This window comes from Heloderma suspectum, chromosome 4 (assembly GCF_057233095.1).
Source record: "Heloderma suspectum isolate Gila_16-S chromosome 4, 16-S_ref, whole genome shotgun sequence".
Classification (NCBI taxonomy): domain Eukaryota; kingdom Metazoa; phylum Chordata; class Lepidosauria; order Squamata; family Helodermatidae; genus Heloderma; species Heloderma suspectum.
Window position 1 is genome coordinate 76863856 of NC_139461.1, and position 25655 is coordinate 76889510.

Here is a 25655-nt window from a genome sequence, read left to right on the forward strand (position 1 = left end):
GACATAGCCAAGTTTGTGAGGTGGCCGGGGGTGTTTGCGCTCATTGAGGAAGAGTGGGTGACGGCCTGAGTACGCGACAACGGGCAAATTCAGACGTATTTCCTCCAGTCACAGCAACGAATGGTTAGGATGCCCATCAACACGTGGCTTACTTCGCTGTGCACCCCCTCCCCCAGAGCATGCTGCTTTTGTTGTTGCGAAAGACCCTTCTTTGGTGCCCCATCCTCCTTTCGAAATAAAGCGGCAAAAAAGCGTTTTGAAGCGTAGAGAGGCGAGTCTATGCCTGAAAGTTAGGGAAGGATTTGAGGCGTCTGGAAATGGATGCGGAAATGAACTTTGGGTGGGTGGGAGAAGCGAGGAGGAAGGGAGGAAAATTGGTAGCAGGGCTGCTAGCGGGTACTAACTTGAGGGCGGTTTGCGGCAGCGCGAGGGCTTGCAGCGTCCCGTATTGCCCGAGGGAGACGCCTGCTTGAAAACCTAGACATGGGCTTGGAGGGTTGTGGAAAGCTAGGAAGGAACCGGGAGTAGCAGGGGGCAGATGTGTGTGCGTGTGTAACCGAGAGAAATGTTGATCGCTGCGCTCTGCAGGGCCAGGCTGTGCCGTGTGTGTGTGCGCGCGCGCTGCAGCTGCCCGTCCCCGCAGGCTGGGAATAGCTCGAGATTTGCCTCTTGGCTGCGGACTGCGTGGGTTTTACTAGCCCTGGCGGCTTCCTCTGCTACTGGCTGCTGGCTTCCTCCAGCTTATTAGCGCTAGGCAGGAAACAAGCGGGCTTCCTTCCTTTGTACACAGCCTGCCCGGCACATTCGCAGGCTCCGATCGCCCCCCCGCCCCGATCTGCAGCAACGGCAGGCGCTCGGGCGAGGGGACGACGAAGAGCCCGCTTGGGACCCACTCCCGCCCCCGGACCCCCCTTTTCGGACGAGTCAGCCGCCGCCTGGCGAGCTCCGCCGTCTCCGATTCCAGCCGCAGCCTAACGTGTCTGGCTCGCCGAAGAATCCTCGATGCCTTCGCCGTGAGGGAGGAGGATCGCCGCGCTTGGTACGCAGCCAGAGTGGCCTTTTTTCTTTTTTGGAAAGGGGGTGGATTTCGGTGGGATGGCCGGGGAGGAGAGCTGGGGGGGGGGGGAATGAAGGAGTCCGTCAGAAGTGCTGACGATCTGAGAAGTTTCTCCTCTGCCGGTGTCAACTCCGAGCCGCTGCCGCCAACTGCTGACTGGGGGCTGCGATGCTGCCGCGTTTCCGCGCTTAGCTGCCTGAATTCAGAAGGGAGGAGCTCCCTTGCGAGAGAAGCTGCCTGTCTGCCTGCTCCCCCCCCCCCCGGCGGACCTCACCTGCTGCTGCTCTCCCCCTAATTCTACCCCCCCCGTCACCTTTCTTCAGCCGCCACCGCCAGTGGCGGGGGGGGGGGGCAGAATTTCCCTTCCCTTCCTCCTGTAAGCAATGAGAGTGTGGGAGCTGCCGGGCTGCTCTTCGGGCATCACTTAGCGGACGGCAGCTGGCACCGCACCGAGGCTAGGTAAGTGGATCTGTTCGTCTCAGCCTGCCCTTCTAAGACCGGGCCCATGCACGCGGGCCAATATAAAGTAACCCTTTGCATTGCATTCGCCTCTTAGTGTGTAGTGCTAGATTGGGGAGGGGAAGACTTGCAAGCTGCGGTGTCTTTTCCCCGCCGCCGCCGCCGCCGAGCCCTTTCTTTCCTGTCCTCTCTCAATCCTGCTTCCCCACCCCATTCATCGCACAGCAGCCACAGCCACTGGGAGCGCGCTGCCCCTTTAAGAGCCCAGCTTTGCCTCCCGGTAGCTGAAGGTCATTAAACACAAAAGCTCTCCAGCGCTGCGGTCCAATATAGCGCATGCGCCCTGCCCGAGGACTGGCAGGGAGACGGCAATATGGCGAGAATGCCTGGCAGCGGCGGCGCCGGCGGAGACTGGAGTACCGGGGGCGGCGGCGGCGGCAGCGCAGGCAGTGGTGCAAGTGGTGGTGGGGAGAACAATGCGGGGGACCGGCAGCCCGGCCGGGGCGGCCCCCACCGGCCCCTCCACTATTGCAGCGCGGGAGAGGACGAGGACGGGGAGGACGAGGATGAGATCCAGGAGGTACAGATAACGGGGGACGAGGAAGGGGCCGATGGCGGGATCCTGCTGCTGGACGACGAGGAGGACGACGACGACGACGACGAGGAAGACGTGATGATAGGACTGGCGTGGGACGCTGAAGAGGAGCCGGGCCATATGATCCGTATGGACCAGGGCACCGGAGCGCTGCTGGACTCCGCTGCGGCTGCTGTCTGCAGCGTCAGGGGCCGCCTCGGAGGAGTCAGGGGAGGAGGCGGCGGCATCGGCGGCGGCGTCGGGGCTTCCGCGGGTGGCGCCCCCTCGGTGCCCGTCAGCGCCCGCGGCGCTGCCGCCTCCGTCGTCAGCAACGCGGCGGCAGTGGCCGCCGAGGACTCCGATCCGGAGGCGGAGCTGCTCCTGCAGCGTCCCGAGCGGGCCCGGCTGAGCGAGAACACGCGTCTGGCCACCCGCTACGCGGTGCGCATCTTCCGCGAGTACCTGAGCGAGAAGGCGCAAAGCCCGGACTTCGAGACCATGGACAAGGGGGCGCTGTGCCGGGTGCTGCGCTCCTTCTACGCCGAGGCGCGCTCCAAGAGCGGGCAGCTGTACTCCAAGTCGTCGCTCATCAGTATCCGCAGCTCGCTCAACCGCTACCTCAACGAGCCTCCTTACTGCCGCACCCTCGACCTCACCAAGGACCCGGAGCTGCGCGCCGCCAACCTGACGCTGGCCGCCGTCATCCGCAAGCTGGAGGAGCAGGGCGCCGGCCCCGTGGTGCAGAAGCAGGCCATCACGCGCGCCGACCTGCGCAAGCTCTACACCTGCAGCGTGTTCAGCACGCAGAGCCCCTTCGGGCTGCTCAACAAGGTCTGGTTCGAGACGTGCATGTACTTCTGCACGCGCGGCCGCGAAAACCAGCGCGAGCTGGAGGAGGACTCCTTCGGGCTGGCCATGGACGAGGACGGGCGCAAGTTCGTCTACTTCAAGGCCCTGGGGCCCTACCACAAGTCGCGCTCGTCGTCGTGGAGCAAAAAGCGCGCCGAGAGCAGCGACGAGGAGAACCTGCCGCGCATGTACGAGACCGGCACGGAGTTCTGCCCGTACGCCAGCTTCGTCAAGTACCTGGCCAAGCGCAACCCGCTCTGCAAGGCCTTCTTCCAGCGCCCGCGGGACCACTGCAGCGAGGGCGACGTCACCTGGTACGAGAACAAGGCCATCGGCAAGAACCTGCTGGGCACCCGCATGCAGATGCTCTCCAAGGCCGCCAAGCTCTCCAAGACCTACACCAACCACTGCATCGGCGCCGTCTCTATCGCCACCCTCAACAGCATCGCTGGCATCGGCACCAAGCTGCCTCCCGCCGCCGCCGGAGGGGGCTGCTACGCCCTCAACGGCAGGGCCCGCGCCTCGCCCGCTCCCGCCAGCAACGCCGCCGCCGCCTACATCCTCCCCAAAGACGGCGACAGCCTCCCCGGCGTGAAGGCCGAAGCGGCCGCTGTCGTCGTGCCGGCCAAGCGCTCCCTCTATGAGGCGATGTACGCGGCTGGGGGCGGGGCCGCGGCTGGGGGAGACGCCTGCGGCCCCTCCTCGTCCCCCAAAAGACTCTGCCTGAGGCCTGCCGAGCCCCTCGATGCCGCCGCCGCGGTGGTGGTGGTGTCAGTGAAACACGACCCCTTGCCTCTCCTCATCCCTGAAGCCAATGGGCACAGAAGCACCAACTCTCCCTCAGTCATTTCACCTGCTATGGTTTCCCCCACACAGGTAACAAAAAAGAAAACCCACCACCAGCCCTACCCCCCCCTCCCCGCACCCTGTATACACATCCCTTGCTTTCCATCCCTGCACTAGTCAACTTACAGGGGATTGCCTACCGATAGGCTTAGTGCATGGTGCAGCCCACTTAAGGCAGGAGGTCCTTTGCATTTAGATCAACGTCGGCTGCTTAGCAGGCAGGCAATTGTGCTAACGCAAGCTTGGAAACATTCCTTGTTTTCCCACCACCACTTGGGACAGTAACTGGCCTGAATGATTACCTTTAGCATTGGACTCTAGGAGATTATGGAGGAAAGGGACAACTTTATTTCATTCAGCCCTTTGCCCACATGCTGAAAGGTAGACTTGGGAAGTCCCAGTTCCTAGCAAGAGAGAGACATAAACTTGTATGTGTGTTCCTAGATGTGGTGGGAGTAATAGCTGTTGGAGAAACAGTGGCTGCTTCTTTCTTTCAGAAAGTGAGGCAAAAATAGTTTAAAAGGTTCTGAGACCTTATTTAGATGTCTGTATTCTTGACACACTTGTTTATTGTCTAAATGCAGGAAACAGGCAAATTTCCTACCAGTAATGGTGGGGGATGTACCTTACATTTCAAAAGCCCTCAAAAACAATTATTTGATAGGTGTGTTCCGTCTTGTTAAAATGGGGTGTGTGGTGTGTTTATTAAAGGCCAGCTGTAAGAAATGTGATCTTAATCGCACATGATCAGTTACCATAATGTCAATATATGCAGCATTTTGGGGTGCTTACTGTGCCACATCCCATAAAATATATTTGAGGCAACAGCTTTATTACAGGCCAGGGCATTTGACTCTTAAACCTCTTGATGATCTGGTCTCCAGCATTAACAATGTATTCAGTCAAAGTACTGAAAGGGCTCTGTTCTGTGGATACAGGTATATGACATGCCTGAGCAATTTCCAAAGTGGAAATACCAGTTTTGTACAAACTGACCCTTTCAGAGGAGTTTGCCAGCTAATCAGCCAGCCTGAAGGCTAATTGAAGAAAGGGCCTTTTTGTGAATGGCTGCATCAGCATCTGTCTTCTGTAAAATACATGCGACCTCGCTTTACTGTTTGGAGTTTGGGGCCACTTGAGTAGAGTATTGTACTTTGGTCTCCTGCTGTGTATATCTTGTGGCATTGAATGACTAGAGATCTGCTGATGTGTAGATAATGTTTTTATTCTAGCTTGTTGATGAAAGAAACTACTTCAATATTTTTTTTTCTAACATGAGATTACTTCATTTGCAAAGTTAGGATGGATAGTTGAAAACATTTTTCAAAGTTATGTTCTTACATTTCTTGCTTACAGACAAGCAATAAAAAGACAGTCCATCTTAAAAACTATATTTGTATGCAAGTGTAGTTCACCACCTTATGTTTCTGCAATGAGTAAAGAGGCTATGCTCTTTAAGTTGAGAATAAGTAAGTTTTACCACATAATTTATAAAGACCTTTTACCCAATAATTTATAATTCTGTTCCCCAAACTGCATAGGCAAACTTAGTTTATGTAATGGTTTTAAAGTTAAGTCAGACATTTCAGTTAAGAGGAAAAGCCAGACTGCTGAGGAAATTGTATGTGCAGTAGATAGAATAAAGACATCTGTTGTTTCTGTGTTGATTTTCTTCCCCAAGAAATGAGCATTCAGTGAGACTGGTAGATCTTAAATAGTAATCCTGTGCTATTTTATGTTTGTTGTTTCATTCTTGGTTAGGTGAGATAATTTTACTGTTCACCCATTTCTACATGGGGGCTGGAAGGGGATGGGAAGAAAGCATATTCTTTTCTTTGTGTACTTTTCTTTTTTTTTTAGAAAAAGAAACTATTTTCAGTAGGCTTTTCCTATTAACCATTCTGTTTGGAATGATTCCTCTCCCCCCCCGGGCAGTATTATCTACCCACCTTCTTCATGGATGGTCCTATGAGTCTGAGTATAAAATATGGAAAAGTGACACTTTCCCACCTCTTTTAATATAAGAACAGCCATAACAATAAAGTCACAGAGTGTTTGAAGAACTGAATGGCTAGGTTAATAGCCCTGAAGTATTGTTTTGGGCCGTCAGATCTTTTAGCTGGTCATTGATCTAGAGGAAATGACTTGACCCACAGTAGCTATTGCTTAATTATAAACATACACTTTCCAGGTCGTTACTGAGTTGAATTCATCAAGTGGCATGCCAGTGAATTCCATGGTTGACAAATATTGCTGCTTTCCTCACGGCTTCAAGGTCTTGAAGCTCATAGACTGATAGTTTTATTGACTCCTGGTATTATAAAGATGTACATGCTGCAAGTTGTATGAGTAAATGGTAAACTCAAGTTTTAGGCAAAGACTAGAGGTAAAATATTGATCTCACCTGACATGAGGGAAGTTAAGACTTCACCCAGAGTTACTTGATGAATTAACTCAATGCCTATGTAATTTTTAAATAATATTTGCATCCTGATCCTAAAATATGCCTAGGCAACGTATATGCAATGAAATACATTTAACTGAAATCAGGGACCTAATACTATGATCCTACATTGGTCATAAGAAGAGCCAGGCTGGGTCAGACCAAGGGTCCATCTAGTTCAGCAGTCTTTTCCTACAGTGGCCGACCAGCTGCCCACAGGAAACCCACAAGCAGGACACGAGTCCAACAGCACCTTCCTGCCCATGTTCCCCAGGAACTAGTATACATAGGCATACTGCCTCTGATACTGGAGGTAGCATATAGGCATCAGGACTAGTAGCCATTGATAGCCTTATTCTCCATAAATTTGTCCAGTCCCCTTTTAAAGCCATCCAAATCAGTACAACTTGAGGACGTGAATTCCCTAGCTTAATGATGCACTGTGTAAAGAAGTACTTCCTTTTATCTGCCCTGAATCTCTCACCCACTCAGCTTCATGGGATGACCCCAGTTTCATCATGACCCCAACATTTCCCTCATACCAGAGCTTCCTCTTCTCTTTTTCTGTGAATGGAAACATACCATGCATCAATTCCCAGTTGCTCATGTGATCCATTCTCTGCTTATAGAAGAAAATCTATTTATCTGATTGTTTTGCTTCAGTTCTGCCCTCTTCCAGGGGACTTAAAAGTGGCATATCTGGATTCCTAGGTAGTTTTCCATCCAGGTCCTGTTGAGGATCAGACCTCTTTAGGTTCGTGATGTAACTACATCAGGCACTTTAGGAAAGCGTGCATATGTATTTTTGTGTATATGCGCATATTGGAGTCATTGGATCATATGCATTACGTGTAAGTAGGTCTGGCTCCACGCTTTTTGTGACAGACCCAATTGCTGTGTGCATGTCAGAATCACAGTGGTGTTCTCCAGATAAACATGTAAATGCAGATGCCATACTCACTTGTCCACAGGAAGATGCAGGAAACACTGATGTAACACCTACGTATAGATAACAATTACATTTGCAACACGAAGTGTGGACATACTTACATATCTTGTTTTTAGAAGTGGGGTGCTATTGTACAAAGTCAAAGATGGTAATGGAGAGTTCAGATATCTTAATGTGACACTAGCTACCAAAGGTAAATGTGCTGGAATTTCAGGAATGTTGCATTCAGATTTTTACAATGGTTATTTCATCTACCTTTCTCTTTCAGCAAGATATCTTGTAGTGTACTAGGTACAGAAACACCATAGGAGTTAGCAGCTGAATGACGGGAAGGCATATTAAATGTTCCTTTGATCCATCTATTGCTCTAGGTAGGAGACACAAGAGGCATTTATAGCATTTTAATCACACATGAATGAGCCTGTATGACCTTGGCTTCAGTCCTTAATGCTCCTGAAGTGCGCCAGTGCTAATGTCAGTGAAGCAGTAGTATAGTTGAGGCTGATGAATGAGGTTTTGTAAGATGGCTTTTTATGTCTTGCATACTTGTTTGTTTCTCAGAAATGTTCAAGAGCTAATTGTGCACTACAGTAGCTATCATGATCTATGCAGTCAGTGCTTTTGACTTTAGTTAACGAAGTCTAACGTTATCCTAGAGACCAGATGGTCTTCAGTCAGAACATTAATGGCAGTATAAGACACAGATTTCTGTTATACTGTTATAGCTTAGATGTGCTCTTCTGCTACTTATGAATAGTTGCACCAGTATTTAGATATGAAAATTACTGGATAGCTGTTAAATCATAGTTACCACAAGCTGCGGCTTGTGCTCTTGCAGTTGAAGAGATAGCATAAGAATGAGTTGTTGGAGTCCCAGAGAACGAGATCTTTCATCATGCTAGGCTCTGTATATAGGAAGGAAAGTAAGCTGAGGTCATGAATATCTTCAAGTTAATTATTTAACTTTATTTGTCCAGCACTGTGGACCTGGAGATTGCCAGAGACAAGACCACTACACCAGAGGAATTATTCCGATAAATAAACAAGTAAATAATGAGAGTAATTATTGACAATGAAATACAGTAGTGCTGCATGGTCTAGTTAAGGGTTTTATGCCATGTTCTTAAACATGTCAGATTCACTCAGTTCAGATGATTTGAATGCAAATAGGCATATTCTTGCAACCATATCAGCCCATGGTGGCCCTTGGGAAAATGACAGCCTATGCTGACATCCAGCTGCATGAGTCCATGGTGAGGTGGTCATGCACATCCACCAGCTTATACAAGAATCAGCTTTTTTATGCCACTCAGTAGCATGCCGAACAGGGCCAGCATCAAGGGTAGGCATGGTTGGGCACCTTGTGAGGGCCCCCACCCCAGCAGGGGCCCACTGACAAGAGCTCCCTGGACTTGTTCCGTCTTTTTACTATTTCAGCCTGTTTGTTCAGCTGTGGATACTGGTCCAGACAATTGTGGTGGTCACTGGCTCTGTCAAGCAAGCACATGGTAGCAATGAGGAGAAAGAGGATGAGGAGCAAGAGCAGCTGGTGACAATGGTGAGTAGGTAGATTCACTGAAGGTGGGGGTCCATTGTGGGTGTCTTGCCCAAGGGCCTTCAGTCATCATCGTCGTCGTTATTATTATTATTATTATTATTATTATTATTATTATTATATTTATACCCTGCCTTTTCCCCAGTACTGGGACACAAGGCAGCTTGCAAAAATTAAAATGTATACAATTGAAATATATGAAAATACACAAGTTAAAATATAAATTAAACAATACAATTAAAATTATATTAAAACATTAAAACAGCACTTTAAAACAGCATTTTACCAGCTTACCCCCAGGTTTCAGCTATGTCCCAAAGGCCTGATGGAACAAGAATGTTTTAGCCTTCCTCCAGAAACACATCAAGGAGGGAGCCATCCCTGAGAAGGGTGTTCCATAGCCGTGGGGCAGCCACTGAGAAGGTCTTCTCCCAGGTTCCCACCAAACGTGCCAGTGATAGTGGTGGGACTGAGAGAAGGGCCTCCCCAGAAGATCTCAGGACACAGGCAGGTTAATAAGGGAGGTTATGGTCTTTCAGATAACCTGGACCAGAGCTGTATAGGGCTTTATAGGTCATAGCCAGCACTTTGAATTGTGCCTGGAAACAGACTGGAAGCCAGTGAAGCTGTTTTAACAGGGGAGTTGTATGTTCCCTGTAGCCAGCCCCAGTCTGCAGTCTGGCAGCAGCTCTTTGAACCAACTGCAGTTTCCGAACACTCTTCATAGGCAACCCCATGTACAGCCCATTGCAGTAATCCAAACGGGATGTAACTAAGGCATGTGTCACCATGGCCAGATCAGACATCTCCAGGAATGGGCGCAGTTGGCGCACTAGTTTTAACTGTGCAACAGCACTCCTGGCCACCACTGAAACCTGAGCATCCAGGCTTAGGGCTGAATCCAGGAGCATCCCCGAACTGCGACCCTGAGTCTTCAGGGGGAGTGTAACCCCATCCAACACAGGCTGAATCCCTATTCCCTGATCTGCCTTTTGACTGACCAGGAGCACCTCTGCCTTGTCTGGATTAAGTTTCAATTTGTTGTCCCTCATCCAGTCCATTACTGATGCCAAACACTGGTTAAGGACAGAAACAGCTTCCTTGGAATCTGGTGGAAAGGAGTAGTAGAGCTGGGTGTCATCAGCATATTGGTAGCATCAAACTCCAAATAACCTCTCCTAGCGATTTCATGTAGATATTAAATAGCATGGGGGACAGAACAGAACCCTGAGGGACCCCACAAGCTAATGGCCATGGAGTCAAACAGGCATCCCCCAATACCACCTTCTGAGTTCGCCCCGCTAGGAAGGAATGGAGCCACTGTAAAATAGTACCCCCAAGTCCCATCCCAGCGAGGCGTCCCAGAAGAATACCATGGTCAATAGTATCGAATGCCACTGAAAGGTCCAGCAGAACTAACAGGGACACGCTCCCCCTGTCCGGTTCCTGGCGTAGGTCATCCACCAAGGCAACCAAAGCTGTCGCTATCTCCATCCCATACCCAGGCCTGAAACCAGATTGAAATGGATCAAGATAATCCGTTTCATCCAGGAACCCCTGGAGCTGGGAGGTCACCACATGCTCTAATACCTTGCCCGCAAATGGTACATTAGAGACTGGACGATGGTTATCTAGTATGGTGGGATTCAGGGAAGGGTTCGTCAGCAGAGGTCTCACAACCGCCTCTTTTAAGCATAATGGAACAATACCTTGTTCCAAAGAGGCATTAACCACTCCTGTTATCCTCTCAGCCAGCCCTCCTCTGACCTGTTTAATAAGCCAGGAGGGGCAAGGATCCAGCATACATGTGGTGGCTCTCGCATCTGAAGCCGGCACTGATGCCAGAAGTCAAACTGGGTGAATCCCACACCTGTCAGTAGATTTTGATTCCTGTTTTGCTGCCAGGTGATGTAGCTGCAAGTCCATGTAGAACTGGCATTTCTGTGGAGGCTACAGAGCTTCTCTTATACTTAGAGAAGGTGCTGCTACATATTCTCCAAGAAAAATGAAGGATATTGACTTTAATTCAGACTGCAAAATGTCTCCTTTCCAGTTGTGAAGGGTATCATACCATTTCCAGCTACTGTGGGGTATATTTGTTTTTCATATCATTATTTCTGTGAGGGGTTTTTGGAAAGTAACAGCAGTTCTAACGTTCAGTATAGGGAGCTATTTTCTCTTACCAACCATTGGTCCTTTCTTTTGTTGTTTTCCATTACATAAACTCTACCCCTGGTTTTCTTTGCTCCCAAAATAAGTTAAATAATGTACTTTTTGTCCATCACTTGTAACCTAATAGGGTTGTATGGAGGACAAGGGCTCAGGCATGATGTGAGGTTTGGATATGTTTTTATCGTACTGATTTATCACAGTGATATAGGGTCATAGGTGGAAGTACCACGCCACTCCGTAGAACTCAAGACTCTTACCCTTGGAACATAGGGAGCAACCTTACACCAGGTCATGCTATTTGTCTATCTAGCTCAGTACTGTCTAGTCTGATTGAAAGTGGCTCTCCTGTGTCTTTCCATCACCTGCTACCTAATCCTTTTTTAGCTGGAGAGGAACCTGAGAATTCCTGTATGCAAAACATGTGGCTTACCATGGAGCTGTGGTCCCTCCCTTATCCTAGAGCTCTTGAGGGCTCCCATGTTACTTGGGTGACACACACCTGTGGTTAAAGTGGCATGTGTAACTTCCTATCTCATTAGGTTTTTGTGTCCTTTCACCTGTGTGATGCGTCTCTTGACACCATTTCTTTGCAACTGCTAATGTAATCCTTCAATAGAATGTTACGTTTGAAGTTGAGTAGTCTGTTTTTTAAAACAGGCAGAGAAACTTTAATATTTTGTCTTGGCAAGACTCAAGCCGTCTTCATCAGGACAGGAAAGGAAATTAGGACCTCACAATTCTTCCTCACCTCAAATAGTTAAATAATTCACTAACCCCAGTATACAAACATCAAAGCCCTAATGCACAAACCAGAATCACAGGTGCCTGAAAGCATTTTCCCTATTAAATGAGGCTTCTGTGCTTTTGGTGTGGAAAAAGGCTCCTTTTTGCTCACTGCTTTCCTTGCAGAGACCCAGAGATCAGAAAATGCCCAGTTTTAATTGGTGAATCTGTATGACAGTGAGCTGCCTTATTTTATGTATGGTCTAGAAATAAATGAGTGGTTAAACCCTTTGAAATATACCACTGCTGCAAAAGCCATGGGCTGTAATTAAATTGAATGTAGGGTTGTATTGTCTGCTGCCTTTAGCTATAAACTTGATAATAGACCCTAGTACACCAACTATTGTGTTAGAAGTTGGAATCTAATTAGTTATGTTGTAGATTTTTTAGTCATTTTGGAAGAACTGTCTCTCCCCCTCACCCCTTTCTTTTGCCTTTTTTTGTTGTGTCAGAAGCATGTGCATTTTTCCTCTTCAAAAGAAGAAAGCAGTGAAGGTGGCTCTGAAATATCAATGTGCAAGTTACTGCTTAATGGGCCATATGTTGTGAATTCTGTGGAGGTGATTTCAGTACAATTTGGATTCAGTGTCATTTGAAGAAACTTGTAAAGTATAAGCCTAAGGGAAGCGTGTTATACGCCCTGACATTTGGGCACTGATTTTGTGAAGGAAAATGGGTTGCTGCATCTCATACTTGTGTAGTCTGTCAGCATTCTTTTAAATATTTTTTAAATAACTGGCGAAACAAGACTTACATATGAGCACCTTTGAAATAACTTTCGCCTCTCCCCACCCCCTCAACTTCTTAATTATTATGGTTTTGAAAAGTCTTGTTAAAATGAAAACTTACAGTGACATATCAGAGACTAGACACCTAGGGCATGATCTATTAAGCATTGTTCCTAAGCACCCCATCTGTAAATGGAAGGGTTCCTTCCAGGGGCATCATTAGGTATGGGCTCACCTGGGCACAGGCCCAGGATCTGAGCTGTGACCCAGATCTTTTGAGTTGTCCTAATTGCCATTTTTTACATTTTCCCATTGACTTGCATTGGAAAACAGAAATGGCCATAGCTTTTTTAGTTTGTATGATACTTGCATGAGATTTGGAGACCTGGCAGCCCCCATGGAGCCGATTGAAGCTGCCCAATTTCAGGAAGTTAGGTCCAGTGGCTTTTGTGCTAGTCACAGGTAAAATTTGCTATTTTCAAGAAAATCTGTCAAAGGGAAGAGCTATAATTTTGTTGTGCTTCCATATAAGTGCATAGTGTTTAGGGACCTGACAGCCCTTGTGAAGCTGACTGAACCTGCCAAATTTCAGACAGATCCAGTGGCTTTTGTGCTAGCCATGTGTAAAGTTTCCTGTTCTCAAAGGCTAAAACAAAAAGTAAAAACTGTCAAGCCACACAGGGGATTAGAGATCCTAATCAGAAGGTCTTTAAGGTGATCATTAGGAGGTCACCTTAACGCTATCCCTAATCTCTGGTGTACGTTTTTTTGAGATGCAAAAAACCTCTCCCCCCCTCCTACTTTTTTGCTCTTACATGCCCACTGTTGGGAGCTTGCTTGCAATGAAATTTTGAAGAGGGAGAAGGAAGGGAAGAAAGAGCTCCATATGAAATACTGGTATTTCACACAGCATCTGATTTTACTGCCCCAAATTGGAACCTTTGGCTTCTGCAGGAGTTTAGTAGCTTCAGTACAGCAAAGGATCCAATCAGCCATCACAAACTCCCCCACACACACACTTTAATTTCTCCTAAATAGCTGTAGGACTCAAATTATACCAAACGGAGGGTTAGGACTAGGTGGCATCATGTTCGAGTAACTGCCTGGCCTTTTAAATAGGTTCTACAGTTTTAAAAAAGCTAGAAACCTCAGCCACCTAACCTCATAAAGTTAATTTAAGGACGTGCAATCCTTACAAACTTCTGTGTTATGGGCCTATAACACAGATCTTTTAAGAACCTAGCAACGCCCCCGGTTCCTTCCATATATGAAAGGCTTTTGATCCAGTAGATGACCCCACTGGCAGAAGCAATTTTGCTGATTTCCCCCTCCCTCTGCAGCCCCCCATTCTGAAGGGTCCCTCAATCCTCCATAGAAGATTTGGGGCTGCAAGGGGCTGCAGAGAGAAGGGGAAATTGGCAAAACTAACCTCTTCCTACATAACTACTATGTCTTGTGAATAGAACTCCACTGATGGAATGCTCCCACTGGTGGAAGAGAACTCAGGATTCCAAGTCATTGTGTTTAATTTTGGACTTGCACAGCGATAGCACTTGTCAATAGATTATACCTTGGGGATGAGCACAGATGACCTTTTACCACATGGTAACTTACTACTGTGGCATTCAGTAGCTACATGGTGAGGAGACTTTTAGCTCATATCTATAAGCCAGGGAAAGCAAGGGAGTGTTCAAATTATCTGCATAACATAGGTGGATACTTTGACGATTTAGCCTCGTGTGGCGCAGAGTGGTAGGTGGCAGTATTGCAACCGAAACTCTCCCCACGACCTGAGTTCGATCCCAGCGGAAGCCGGGTCTCGGGTAGCCGGCTCAGGTCGACTCGGCCTTCCATCCTTCCGAGGTCGGTAAAATGAGTACCCAGCTTGCTGGGGGAAAGGTAGTCACGACTGGGGAAGGCAATGGCAAACCACCCTGCTACAGTCTGCCATGAAAACGCCAGCGAAAGCAGCGTCCCTCTAGGGGTCAGTAATGACCCGGTGTTTGCACAGGAGGAACCTTTCCTTTTCCTTGACGATTAACCATCTCCCATCAAGTTGCATTCCACTCTGTTAAGTTATCACTAGACAAATGGTTGTCTGAGCATCTGGTTGAGAAATTGGTGTGATTGTGATTCAGCTAATATTTATCTTGACTGTGCAGTTCATAAAAATAACATATTTACTGTTTTAGGACTGAGATTGTATGCTAGCACTGATGCACTGAGAGGAGTCAGCTCGAGTGCTGGTGCAACACTAAAATATAAGCTCCTCTGCCAGTATATTGGCATCACTGGCCTTACTGTCCTATCCAGGGTTCCGTATTGCTAACTGTATGACCCATCCTTTGATTTTGGTTGCTAGTCTCTCACTAAATGATCTTGGTAATTCTTGAGAACTGGGTATAATGAGGAAGTAGTGACTCCCAATTTAGGGGGAAATATTTTTAAAACATCAATATAAAATTAAGGCAAACACCTACATATATGATTAACCTTTTTGTAATAATTGGTAATTAATTGGTAAAACCATTTTTACTTATCACCAAGCCTCTTTTCATCTGTCTGTTCTGAGGAGCCTCTAGCTTTTAGCACTTAATCGATTAAAACCCCCATTACAAATCATGCTAGCTAGCATTAAGCCACATATTGCAAGCAAAGAAATATTCTGAAGAGCCATTATATCATATTGTGTTTCATTATGCAAGTGTAACTGAGACACATTTTTATTTATTGTTTGCAGTAAATCACCCAGCATGTTTTAGGTGGTAGCTAAGTGTGAATGGTGCATATGATATAGTAAGGGCACCAACACTATGTTCCGCAGAGAAACTAGACTGTCAATGGTAAAAGATCACACTTGTCCTCTGTTTTTGGTTGAAACCCTATTTACATACTTAGGCTAATTGGTAAACTCAAAGTATGATGGGTCAGAGCGACTGTACCTAGGCTTAGCTACCTTATTCTTAGCCTCCATTTCTTTAGCATAATGTCTAACATAGCAGATATGTACAGTTTGCCACCTACCTCTTCCGATTTTGAGACATAAGCATCATATATTATTGTGTATACATATGCAGGATCTGATCAGATTTAGAAACCCTTTTTATTTCAAATGCCCCTGTGTGGGAGGAGGCTGGTTGGATGCACATGATCCCCTTGCCCCCTCACTTAGTTTTCCCAGCTTCTTGAATATATGAATAGGCCCAGAATTATGGTACTGCCCAGGGAGTGGAAATCCTTGAATATGGGTGTGTTTTTATATAGTTCAGCCTTTGTTTCCAGACTCCTGGTGCAAGACCACCTTACTGAATAAAGCAGTAGTTTCATTGTCATTTGGCAAATGGTTGCCTTTGCTTTTTTTTCCATTTGCAGGTGGCGCCTATAGATATCTTCTGTCCTGCTTCGCTTGCACAGGATGATATTTTAATTGTTTTGGTCTGTGTTAGATGTGAAAAACAACGCTTATATCTGGTGTCCTTTTTTGCTTTAAAAAACAAACAAAAGCTACTCCTATGTGACCAGGGGTTAGAGGTACTAAATTTCCTCCACTGCTGTTATACTCCCATAGTATATTGACGTGTGTGTGTGTGTGTGTGTGTGTGCACGCATGTGTGAAGTGAATGGAGATCGAACTGGTGGTACTATCAAGTCTTGTTCCTTACTGATAAAGTTTATATCTTCTACTTTCATGGTACAACTACTAACAGGAAAAGAAAGGCTAATATATAGACCTAGGGAGCAATCCTAGATCACAGGATTTTTTGGTTTCTGGGCTCTGAGGTCGGACCCAGGGCTCTGACCTCAGAGCCCAGAAAACGTGCTTGCTGCCCCCTTGGAGCTGGCGAGGTTCTCTCCACGCTGGATAGATGTCCGTGCTTGGAAACATAGTGTGGAGATGGGGGAAAGGGGGCGGGCCCAGGGGAGGGGAGGAGACCATGGAAGCTGTGTTACACAGTTTCCTATGCACTGTGAGGCCTTCCCCTCTACTGCTCTGAAGCTCCCTGGCTAGACAGGCAGAAGTGCCTGTCTAGCCAAAAATACAGGACACCTCTGTGCTCCAGCCACCCTGCATTGGATACTCATTAGCCTCCAAGTTTTGAGGCTGATAACTATTTTCATAGGATTGTGCTGTTAGGCATTAAAATACACATGTATTTGTTATCAGTCTTATACAGCCTCTTGATTTCACCATATAGTTTTTTCTTCCAGTTCCTTTACATGTTCATATGGTTTATCTGTATTGCTTCCTCACTTCTTGTCTCTTATTTTTAACTTTCAGAGGTTTCTCCTTTTGTACCGCTTCATTTACTTCCTCATATACTTATCTAGGTTATATCTGTTTATTTCCAAATATAAGAACTCACAGCCCATTGTAGTTATAAAGCATTTCCCTCTGTTCTTTTTAGTTCTGAAGTTTGATAGTTAAGAAATTGTGAGTAGTTGCTTCATGAGTTTAGTATGCTACAATTTCTCCAGAACAGACATACATGTAGATATATATGTGTATGTGTGTGAACACTATTTCTAACCCAAAACACTGTTGTGGGTTAAGTTAACGTCTTTCTTCTGGAGTGCAGGGCACTCATGCCACTGTCAGGACTCCTAAATCTAAGTAATCTAAGTAAGAGAACATAAGAGCAGCCCTGCTGGATTAGGCCAAAGGTCCATCTCGTTCACCATTATTTTCCCACTGTGGCCACCCAGATACCTATGGGAAGCCCACAAGGGGACATGAGTGCAATAATACCATCTCACTCATGTTCCCCAGCAACTGCCTCCAGTACTGGAAGTAATATATAGCCATCATGGCTAGCAGCCATTAATAGCCTTATTCTCCACGGATTTGTCTAATTCCCTTTTAAAACTATCCAAATTGGTTGCCATCACTGCATCTTGTAGAAGGAATTCCAGTTTTTAACAATGTACAATATGTAGAAGTACTTCTTTTTGTCTTGCTTGGGAGCTTCATTGGATGACCTTGGGTTCTAGCATTATGAGAGAGGTATCCAATTTCTCCACACCATGTACAATTCTATACACTGCTATTATGTCCCACCTTACCTGCTTTGTTTCTAAGTTAAAAAGCCCCCATTGTTGTAACCTTTCCTCACAGGGGAGTTTTTCCAGCCCTTCACCATTTTGGTTGCCCTTTTCTGCACCTTTTCCAGCTCCACAATATCTTTTTTGAGGTGTGGTGACCAGAACTATACATAGCATTCCAGGTGTGGTCACACCATAGATCTGTATAATGGTTGTATCTGACCGTTTTATTTTCAATTCCTTTCCTAACGATCCCCAACATGGAATTTGCCATTTTCACAGTAGCCACACATTTGGTCAACTTTTTCATCAAGCTATCTACCACAATCCCTTTCATCAGTCACTGCCAGTTTACACCCCATCAGCATATATGTGAATTTAGGATTTTTTGCCCCAGTGTGCATCACTTTACACTGGCTTATATTGAATCACGTTTGCCATTTTAATGGCCATTCACCCAGTTTGCAGAGATCCTTTTGGAACTCTTCACAATCCCTTTTTGTTTCTACTATCCTGAATATTTTGTGGCATCTGCAAATGTGGCCACCTCACTGCTCACCCCTAACTCCAGCTCATTTATCAACAAGTTTAAAAGCACTGATCCCAATCCAGAACTTTGGGTGAACCCTCTCTTTAAATCTCTCCATTGAAATAGCTGTCCATTAATTCCAAATCTCAGCTTCTATAACCAGTCAGTGATCTGTAAGGGATCTCTTCTTTTATCTCATGATTGCTAATTTTTTGCAGGAGCATTTGGTGAGGGGCATTGTCAAAAGCCTTTTGGAAGTTCAAGTACACAGTGTCTATTGGATTACCCCTATCCACATGCTTATTGACACTCAAAGAATTCTTAAAGGTTGATGAGACAGATCTTACCTTTTCAGAAGGAATGTTGATCCTTCTTCAGCAAGACATCCTTCTATATGCTTGATTATTTTATGTTTAATAACACTTTCAACCCATTTAACAGGAACCTAACCAGCCTGTAATTTCCTGGATCTCCCCCCACCCCACCCCACGCCCTTAAATTGGCATCACGTTGGCCACTTCCCAGTCCTCTGGTACAGAGTATGATCTCAGGGACATGTTACATATTTTTGTTAGAAGATTAGCCATTTCACATTTGAATTCCTTAAGAACTCTCAAATGCATACCATCTAGACCTGGTGATTTATTTCTTTTCACTTTGTCAGTAAGGTCTAGAACATAATCTCTTATCACAATTATTTGCCTCAGACTCCCCTTCCTGAAAATGTCAGTTCAGGCATGGGTATCTGCCCTACATTCTTTTGCAGTGTAAACAGATGCAACCTGAGCATTTGTGCAAATCATAAAATGTCTGTTACTTATAATGCGGCACATTGTAAAATAATTTCTATTATAATATTTATTTGCAGATGTTATGCTCTGTGATATCTCTGTGCTCTGTCTGTAGGATTTGGGTGTGAATTTTGTTAGCTATTTTGTTTTGAGGGTGTCAGAGGGGTAACACATGTGCCTTTAGATAACACTGAGGGTGTATTTACTAGTAGGCTTACTGGGAAATTGGTCCTAATGAACTCATGTCATAATGGTCATCGTCTGAAGCGTTGCCAGGGATGTCCTGCATACCCAGCTTTTATTTGAAGGCAGAGAGCCCACCTATGTTTATATAGTAGAACACTATTTTAATTATCAGATGTGTTTTAATTTCCAGTTCATCCTTTAATTATGAACGTAAACTGTTTATAGAGCTATTGAGGTTTTAGATGCCCTTTTAGCCTTGTGCATTATGGGTTGATATGGCAGACTTGCATACTCTTTTTACTTCTGTAAAATCTGTTGGATGGACTTATGTGTTTTACGTTTTGCCTGTTTGTTTGACCTCTTAAACTATGGTTTCCCATTTTTTTCCTGCTTGTTGCGCTAAGTCTGTTTAGTAGGTTGCTGTATGGGTACAGTACACTATGGCAAAACAATCTACCAATCTTCTGGGGGATAATATGTCTGTGTGTGTGTGTGTGTATGTACATATATATACACAAACGTACACACACACACACATATATATATATATACACCTTGTTTTCATGGAAGCTTCACCTGCTTTCACCTGTAGTCACTGTAGTTTATTTATAGCATTGCGTTGGTCTAGCAGGATGAATTAAGCTGGTTCAGTTGCTTAGACAAAAATAGTTGCTTTCAAGAGACACTTGCATTATTGCAGATAAGTCACATTCACTGTTCAGTGAAGCAAGAGAAACCCATTGAGATCTTCAAGAACATCTGTGCATTGTTTCAGACCTGATACTTCATATTAAAAAGTGTCTTAAATCAACTAGTAAAAACACAAATGTTGATATGTGTTCCAGTGAAAGCTATAAATCAGGCATGCTGATGTTGTGACCCACCAAGCCAAACACAGTCCACAAGCTATGTATGATGCCTGCAAGGGGCTCTATAAATCTTCTGGTTTTGCTGCTTGCCTGGGACTGCAAAAATAGGGATGTTATCAAGCACCTGGCAGGCCGCAATACATGGCTAGTGGGAAGTTTCAGTTTGGTAAGTTACAAGTTGTGCAGGCTTGATCTCTATTGCCTGACTTGAAGAACTATCTCAAGAAACATAAAGCAATCTCTTGAAACTTGTCTCAGCTCACTTTCTTTAGTTGTCTGGAGCCATTATGTGCACAAGGAAACAAGCCCAAAGGGACTTGTAAGTATCTTTAATGCAATTTCTCTTTAGACATCCAATGCATTTCAAGTCCAATTGTTGGGGGCTGCATGGCTGCAGTGGGTGATCCCATGGCTTCCCCACTGCTTACCTCTTAAGCACTGGAAATAGCTAAGGAGCACACCAATTGGCATGCTCAAAGTTTTCTTCCAGCATTCCATCAGCTGGGGTGTGAGGAGTGGGGAAAGTAGAGGAATCAGCTGAGGGGGGGGGGCTTGTGGGCCACTCTGAACTTGGCCGAGGGTTGCATGCAGCCTGTGGACCATGAGTTTCCCATATGTGCCTTACAAGCACTTCTTTGGGTAATTCTAAAACTGCTACTGGGGGGCGGGTGGAGGTACATTTCTTTCTCCCAATTTTCTTAATGATGTTGAATGCTTATAAGCAGCTCTGAGACTTCCCTTTTTTGTAGCATAAGGTGCAGCTGTCTTCGCTGTCATTGTACCGTCTCCTTTCCTACAATGCACCTGCTTTCTGTTAGTAGCACACTATAGTCTTCTTTTGGGCGGGGCGGGGCGGGGCAGGGGGGGCTCTAAACAATTCTCTTCCATTTCTGTGACTCTAAAAGTAATTATACTCCAGGCCTGCTGAAACATAATGGTATATCATTTGGTCTGCCACATTGGTCAGTATACTGTGCTGTAGCCATACATTTACTGCCACAGGAAGACTTTCCAAATGACAGGCAGGCAACTATGACTGTTGTTCCTTTACAAAAGAGTATCACATTCTGATATTAGGTCTGACAGGTAAGCGCTCCTAGTTAATACCATATTGGCAAAGTAGTGGTTAAAATTATGGACTGTAAATATTTCCTTTTAAAAATTTACTTCTCCTTTGTTCTTTTTTTGTTTTTGTGTTTTTTTAAAGTAGACTCTCCCATGCAGAATTTAGACTGTGGCTAAGAGAATTGCCAGTGGAAGGGGGTTGGTGAAAAATGGATTTTCCTGCCCACTGCTCTCCCTGGCAGTCCTGTGCCCATGGTAGGTGCCTCCACCTGATTTTTGGTGATCTCCCTCAGCCCACGCCATTCATGAGGATCCCATGACCCTAAGTGGGGGCTTTTTGAGGGTCCAGAGGGAGGAGAGGGTGGGGAAGTCACCTTCTGCTATCTCGTTTTCCCCGATACTACTTTGGATCCAATTATGTTGTTGTATTTTATGGTTTTAAGTTTTGCTCTGTGAACAACACAGAGAGCATCGGCTACTGGTCAATATAGACATGTAATAAACAAGCCTATGAGCAGAACAGGCCATAGAACATGAACCATCTGCCAACAGAACAGGCACCATTGACAGAATTGATTTCCCTTCTCCCTGAAGTCCCTCCCTTGCCCAGAATCTTCTCTGAAATGTTGGGGGACCCTCCAAAGCAGATTGGGGGGGTGCAGGGGGGAAATCCTGTTGCACAACTGGAAGTTCACTCATGTGACGTTGGATGGAACCACTTCCCATTTATGCTGTGTTCTAAAAGAATGTCATAATAAAGAAGTAACTTGTCATCTCTATATCTCATTTATTTCCTAGCGTAGTGAACCCAACAGTTTCTGGCTGGCTGAAATTTCAATATGTTGGGGCCCTACATAAACATGAGAAGAGCTCCAGAGGTGCCACTACTTTGGTTAAAGTATAAATGAGTTAATTGTCAATTTGCTACACTTAGAGGTATCCTAAAATCTGCCACCTGTGGTGGGCCTCCTTGCCCTGCCTAATAGGTCTGGTCCTACATGCCTTTTTCCCCTCTCTTCCCAATAGTGTCTAGTTTTACACAATGTGTAAGGTGGTGTTTTCATTCCATGCATTTCCTAGCTTTGGAATATTGGATGATAGCTTGGCCAGGAAAATACACAGTATCGTGACATCAGATCTTGTGCCGTAGAAAGCTAGACATTACCAGGAAACAAGATACAAAGCAGTGGAAGCTCCATGTCTTGTGTAAAGGCCTTGAAGGTAGTGTTATTGCTGTTTAGTAATTGCAGTGGAAAGAAGTGTTCTTGGGTGTGTGGTTTTTTTACCACCTTAACTATACTGTGGTATGTAATGTGATGCAGTTCTTAGATGCCAAGTGTCTTCCATCTGCTGTAACAAAAACTTTTTTCCAGACTCATGTGGTTCTGAAATGCCCTTTTGTTTGTAAAAGCAAATATACTCCTGTTATAATCAGGACTAAAGAATTCAGCTGCAGGTCACTGGTAGAGTTCACTGACCACATTTTGCTTCTGGCGGTCCCAGCTGTGGCCCCTTCACACAGATCACTGCCAGGCTAAGCCCATTCAGTGCTAGTCCACAGCCACAGCTTATTTTAGCTTCTATTTAATGTAGCACAAAACAGAAAAAATAAAAGCCAGTTACCAAGGTGTCAAAAGACCTGTGAGCAAAGCATTATGATTTTGGAGGGCAAAGCAGTATGATTTTTTTTTAAGAGATAAACAATTAACTTTTGATATCAAGTGGACCTCCAATTTCAGATTAACTGTTTTAATTTGATTACTTTATGCACATATTTGTGCATCATGTTAAATGGTAGCTTTTAAAAAGCAAAAATAGGTAGTACATGATAGCTTCTGTAAGGCACAATCTGTCTTGAAGTTCTCTTGTGCAAGGTTTGTTGAAAGTTATTCATCTCAATGCAGCTTGTGCAGGAGAACTTCTAGAATGATCTTAGAGAGATACATACGTGTGTGTGCGCACACACGTACACAGCTAGAGAAATCTGCAGGGATGGGGTGGTTAGGGCTGGTGGGAGGGTATGTGTTCCCTGCTGTGCACCTGCCCACTCAGCGCTTACATGCAGGGCCAGAAATATTGGAACAAGGATAACTGTTTTGGCAGTTGGCCTCTGTACACCACCACATTGAAGTTGAAAGGAAACACACCCAGATGGGAGCGAAGTCAGGACTTTCAGCTGTAATTCAAGGGGTGTGACAAAAGTGGGGCACTAACCATTCAGGAAGCACAGCCAGTGGCCTACACACACACCCATCGTTGGTGGCTCATAAGTAATGGAACGAATGGCTGACAAGCAGCTGCATGGCCAGGTGTGGCCTGTTTCCTGGGTACCCCATGACCAGTCAAGCACATAGAAGGCCTGGAGGTGGTTCTGGAGGTGTTACATTTGCATTTGGTAGCTGTTCACTGGAACTCCCAACATGAGGTCCAAAGAGGTGTCCATGCAAGTGAAGGAGGCCATCATTAGGCCGAGGAAACAAAATGAACCCATCAGAGAGACAGCAAAAACAGTGGGAGTGGCCAATACAACAGTTTGGAACATCCTTAAAAATAAGGATTTAACCGGCAAGCTCAGCAACAGCGAAAGGCCTGGAAGACCACGGAAGACAACTAAAGTGGATGACTGCAGAATTCTGCTCATGGTGAAGAGGAACCCTTTCACAACATCTAGCCAGGTCAAGAACACTCGTGTGGAGGTAGGTATGTCATTGTCAACATCTACAGTCAAGAGACGGCTTTATGAATGTAAATACAGAGGCTTCACAAGAAGGTGCAAACCACTGGTAACGCTCAAGAACAGAAAGGCCAGATTAGCCTTTGCAGCAAACACCTAAAAAGCCTGCCCAGTTCTGGAATAAGATCATTTGGACTGATGAAACCAAGAGTAACTTGTACCAGAATGATGGGAGGAGAAAAGTATGGAGAAGGAAAGGAACAGCTCATAATCCAAAGCATACCACATCATCTGTCAAACATGGTGGAGGCAGTGTTATGGCATGGGCATGTATGGCTGCCAGTGGAACCAGGTCACTGGTGTTTATTGATGACCTGACTGCTAATAAAAGTAGCAGGATGAATTCTGAAGTGTATAGGGCTATCCTTTCTGCTCAGATTCAGCCGAATGCTGCCAAACTGATAGGACGCCACTTCATATTGCAGATGGATAATGACCCAAAACATACATCAAAAGCTACCCAAGGGTTCCTCAAGGCAAAGAAGTGGGATGTTCTTCAATGGCCAAGTCAGTCACCTGATCTCCACCCAACAGAGCATGCTTTTCACTTACTGAAGACAAGACTGAGGGCAGAAAGACTCACAAGCAAGCAGCAGCTGAAGGCAGCTGCAGTGAAGGCCTGTGAAAGCATCTCGAGGTAGGAAACTCAGCATTTGGTCATGTCCATGGGTTCCAGACTTCAGGCAGTCATTGACTGCAAAGGATTTTCATCCAGGTATTAAAGGCGATCCTTAAGTTTGAAATGATGTTTGTTTGTTCCTTTACTTATGCGCCATCAACTATGGGTGTGTGTATATGCCACTGGCTGTACTTCCTGAATGGTTAGTGCTCCATTTTTGTCAAACCTCTTGAATTACAGCTGAAAGTCCTGACTTCGCTCCCATCTGGGTGTGTTTCCTCTCAACTTCAAAGTGGTGGTGTACAGAGGCCAACTGCCAAAACAGTTATCCTTGTTCCGATATTTCTGGCCCTGACTGTATCTTCCTGTGAACCTCTGGCACAACCTTCAAAGCTGTGAGAAATAGTATTATTGGAGTTGTAGGAAGGCATGTAGCTGTTCCCCTTCTCCTCAGTCCAAACTGAGCAGCAGTGCTTACTTGAGTGGAGGAGTATAACAGCACTTTTTCTGCACCCAAACTCTGTCCCTGCCCTCTGCAGCTCAGTTTAGAACTAGAACTTAACTGTGAGGGCTCAGCCAGGACCAGCCCTGAGCAAAGCAGCAGTGCTCACTTGAGGGAAGGAAAGGAACACAGCTACATGCCTTATTCTCCATTTAAGCCCAAAGTTACCTGTAGATCCTTGTGTTTGCTCTCCTCTCAGCTTTGTATCCAGTGCATGCTACTGCCTGTGTGCCACCCTCTTGCTGCAATTTGGGGAACAAGCAGAGTGTGTGTCATTCTATCCCCTGCTATTTTTATGCAAGTTTGGGGAGGGTTCTTTGCAACAAGTAGCATCTGTGAATATTAAAAGGACATAATTTCCTTTGGTATTGGATGCCAAGTTCTAATACCTCCTGTTATATCGAGTACGCTACATTTAGGATTTCTTTATGCAAGTAATCCTTGTGTGGTGCTATCCACCATGTAGAGAAGTGCTTATGTGAAGATCCTGCTGCATTGTCATAAGCACAAAATTGCAAGTAGGAAGCATTTGCTGTGGCATTCAGGAATGTATTCATGCTAGCAGGGCATAAGCTCTGTTTTCTAGTTTCTGTGTAGTGTGTCACAATGGTGATGGTACTGAACTTCTAAATATTTTTGCTGTCTTGAATGTGCACGTTAAAAAACAGAGTAAAGAAGCGAATGGCTGATTCAAAGGGAGAGGCTGCTTTTTATCACTATTCTTTTAACCTCTGTGATTTAAAAGAGCCACTGGATTGTGAAGGCAAAGCCTCTGTCACCCAAGAAGCTTTCAAATCAGCAACTTTCCCAGGGTAAAATTATCTCTCTGTGCTTTCTCAGCAGAGATGGCAACTAGCAATGTTTGTTCCACTTCTGAGGGTGAAATTGCCAGGGGGAGAATAAAC

The 25655-nt window shown here is 45.7% G+C and overlaps 1 protein-coding gene across 10 annotated transcripts in view; it reads left to right on the forward strand.

The window, feature by feature from the left end:
• The window catches only part of KCTD1 (potassium channel tetramerization domain containing 1), a 116589-nt gene that overhangs the window by 42786 nt on the left and 48148 nt on the right, over nt 1–25655 (forward strand). The window contains exons 1-2 of one of the 10 annotated variants that reach the window (XM_084849645.1): nt 587–1039; nt 8615–8735. The exons of 3 other annotated variants lie outside the window; for them this stretch is intronic. In XM_084849645.1, the coding sequence (XP_084705771.1) occupies nt 8733–8735 (3 nt within the window). In that variant the 5' untranslated portion in view covers nt 587–1039; nt 8615–8732. 6 more of the 10 variants (XM_084849646.1, XM_084849641.1, XM_084849647.1 and 3 more) reach the window with 6 other exon arrangements.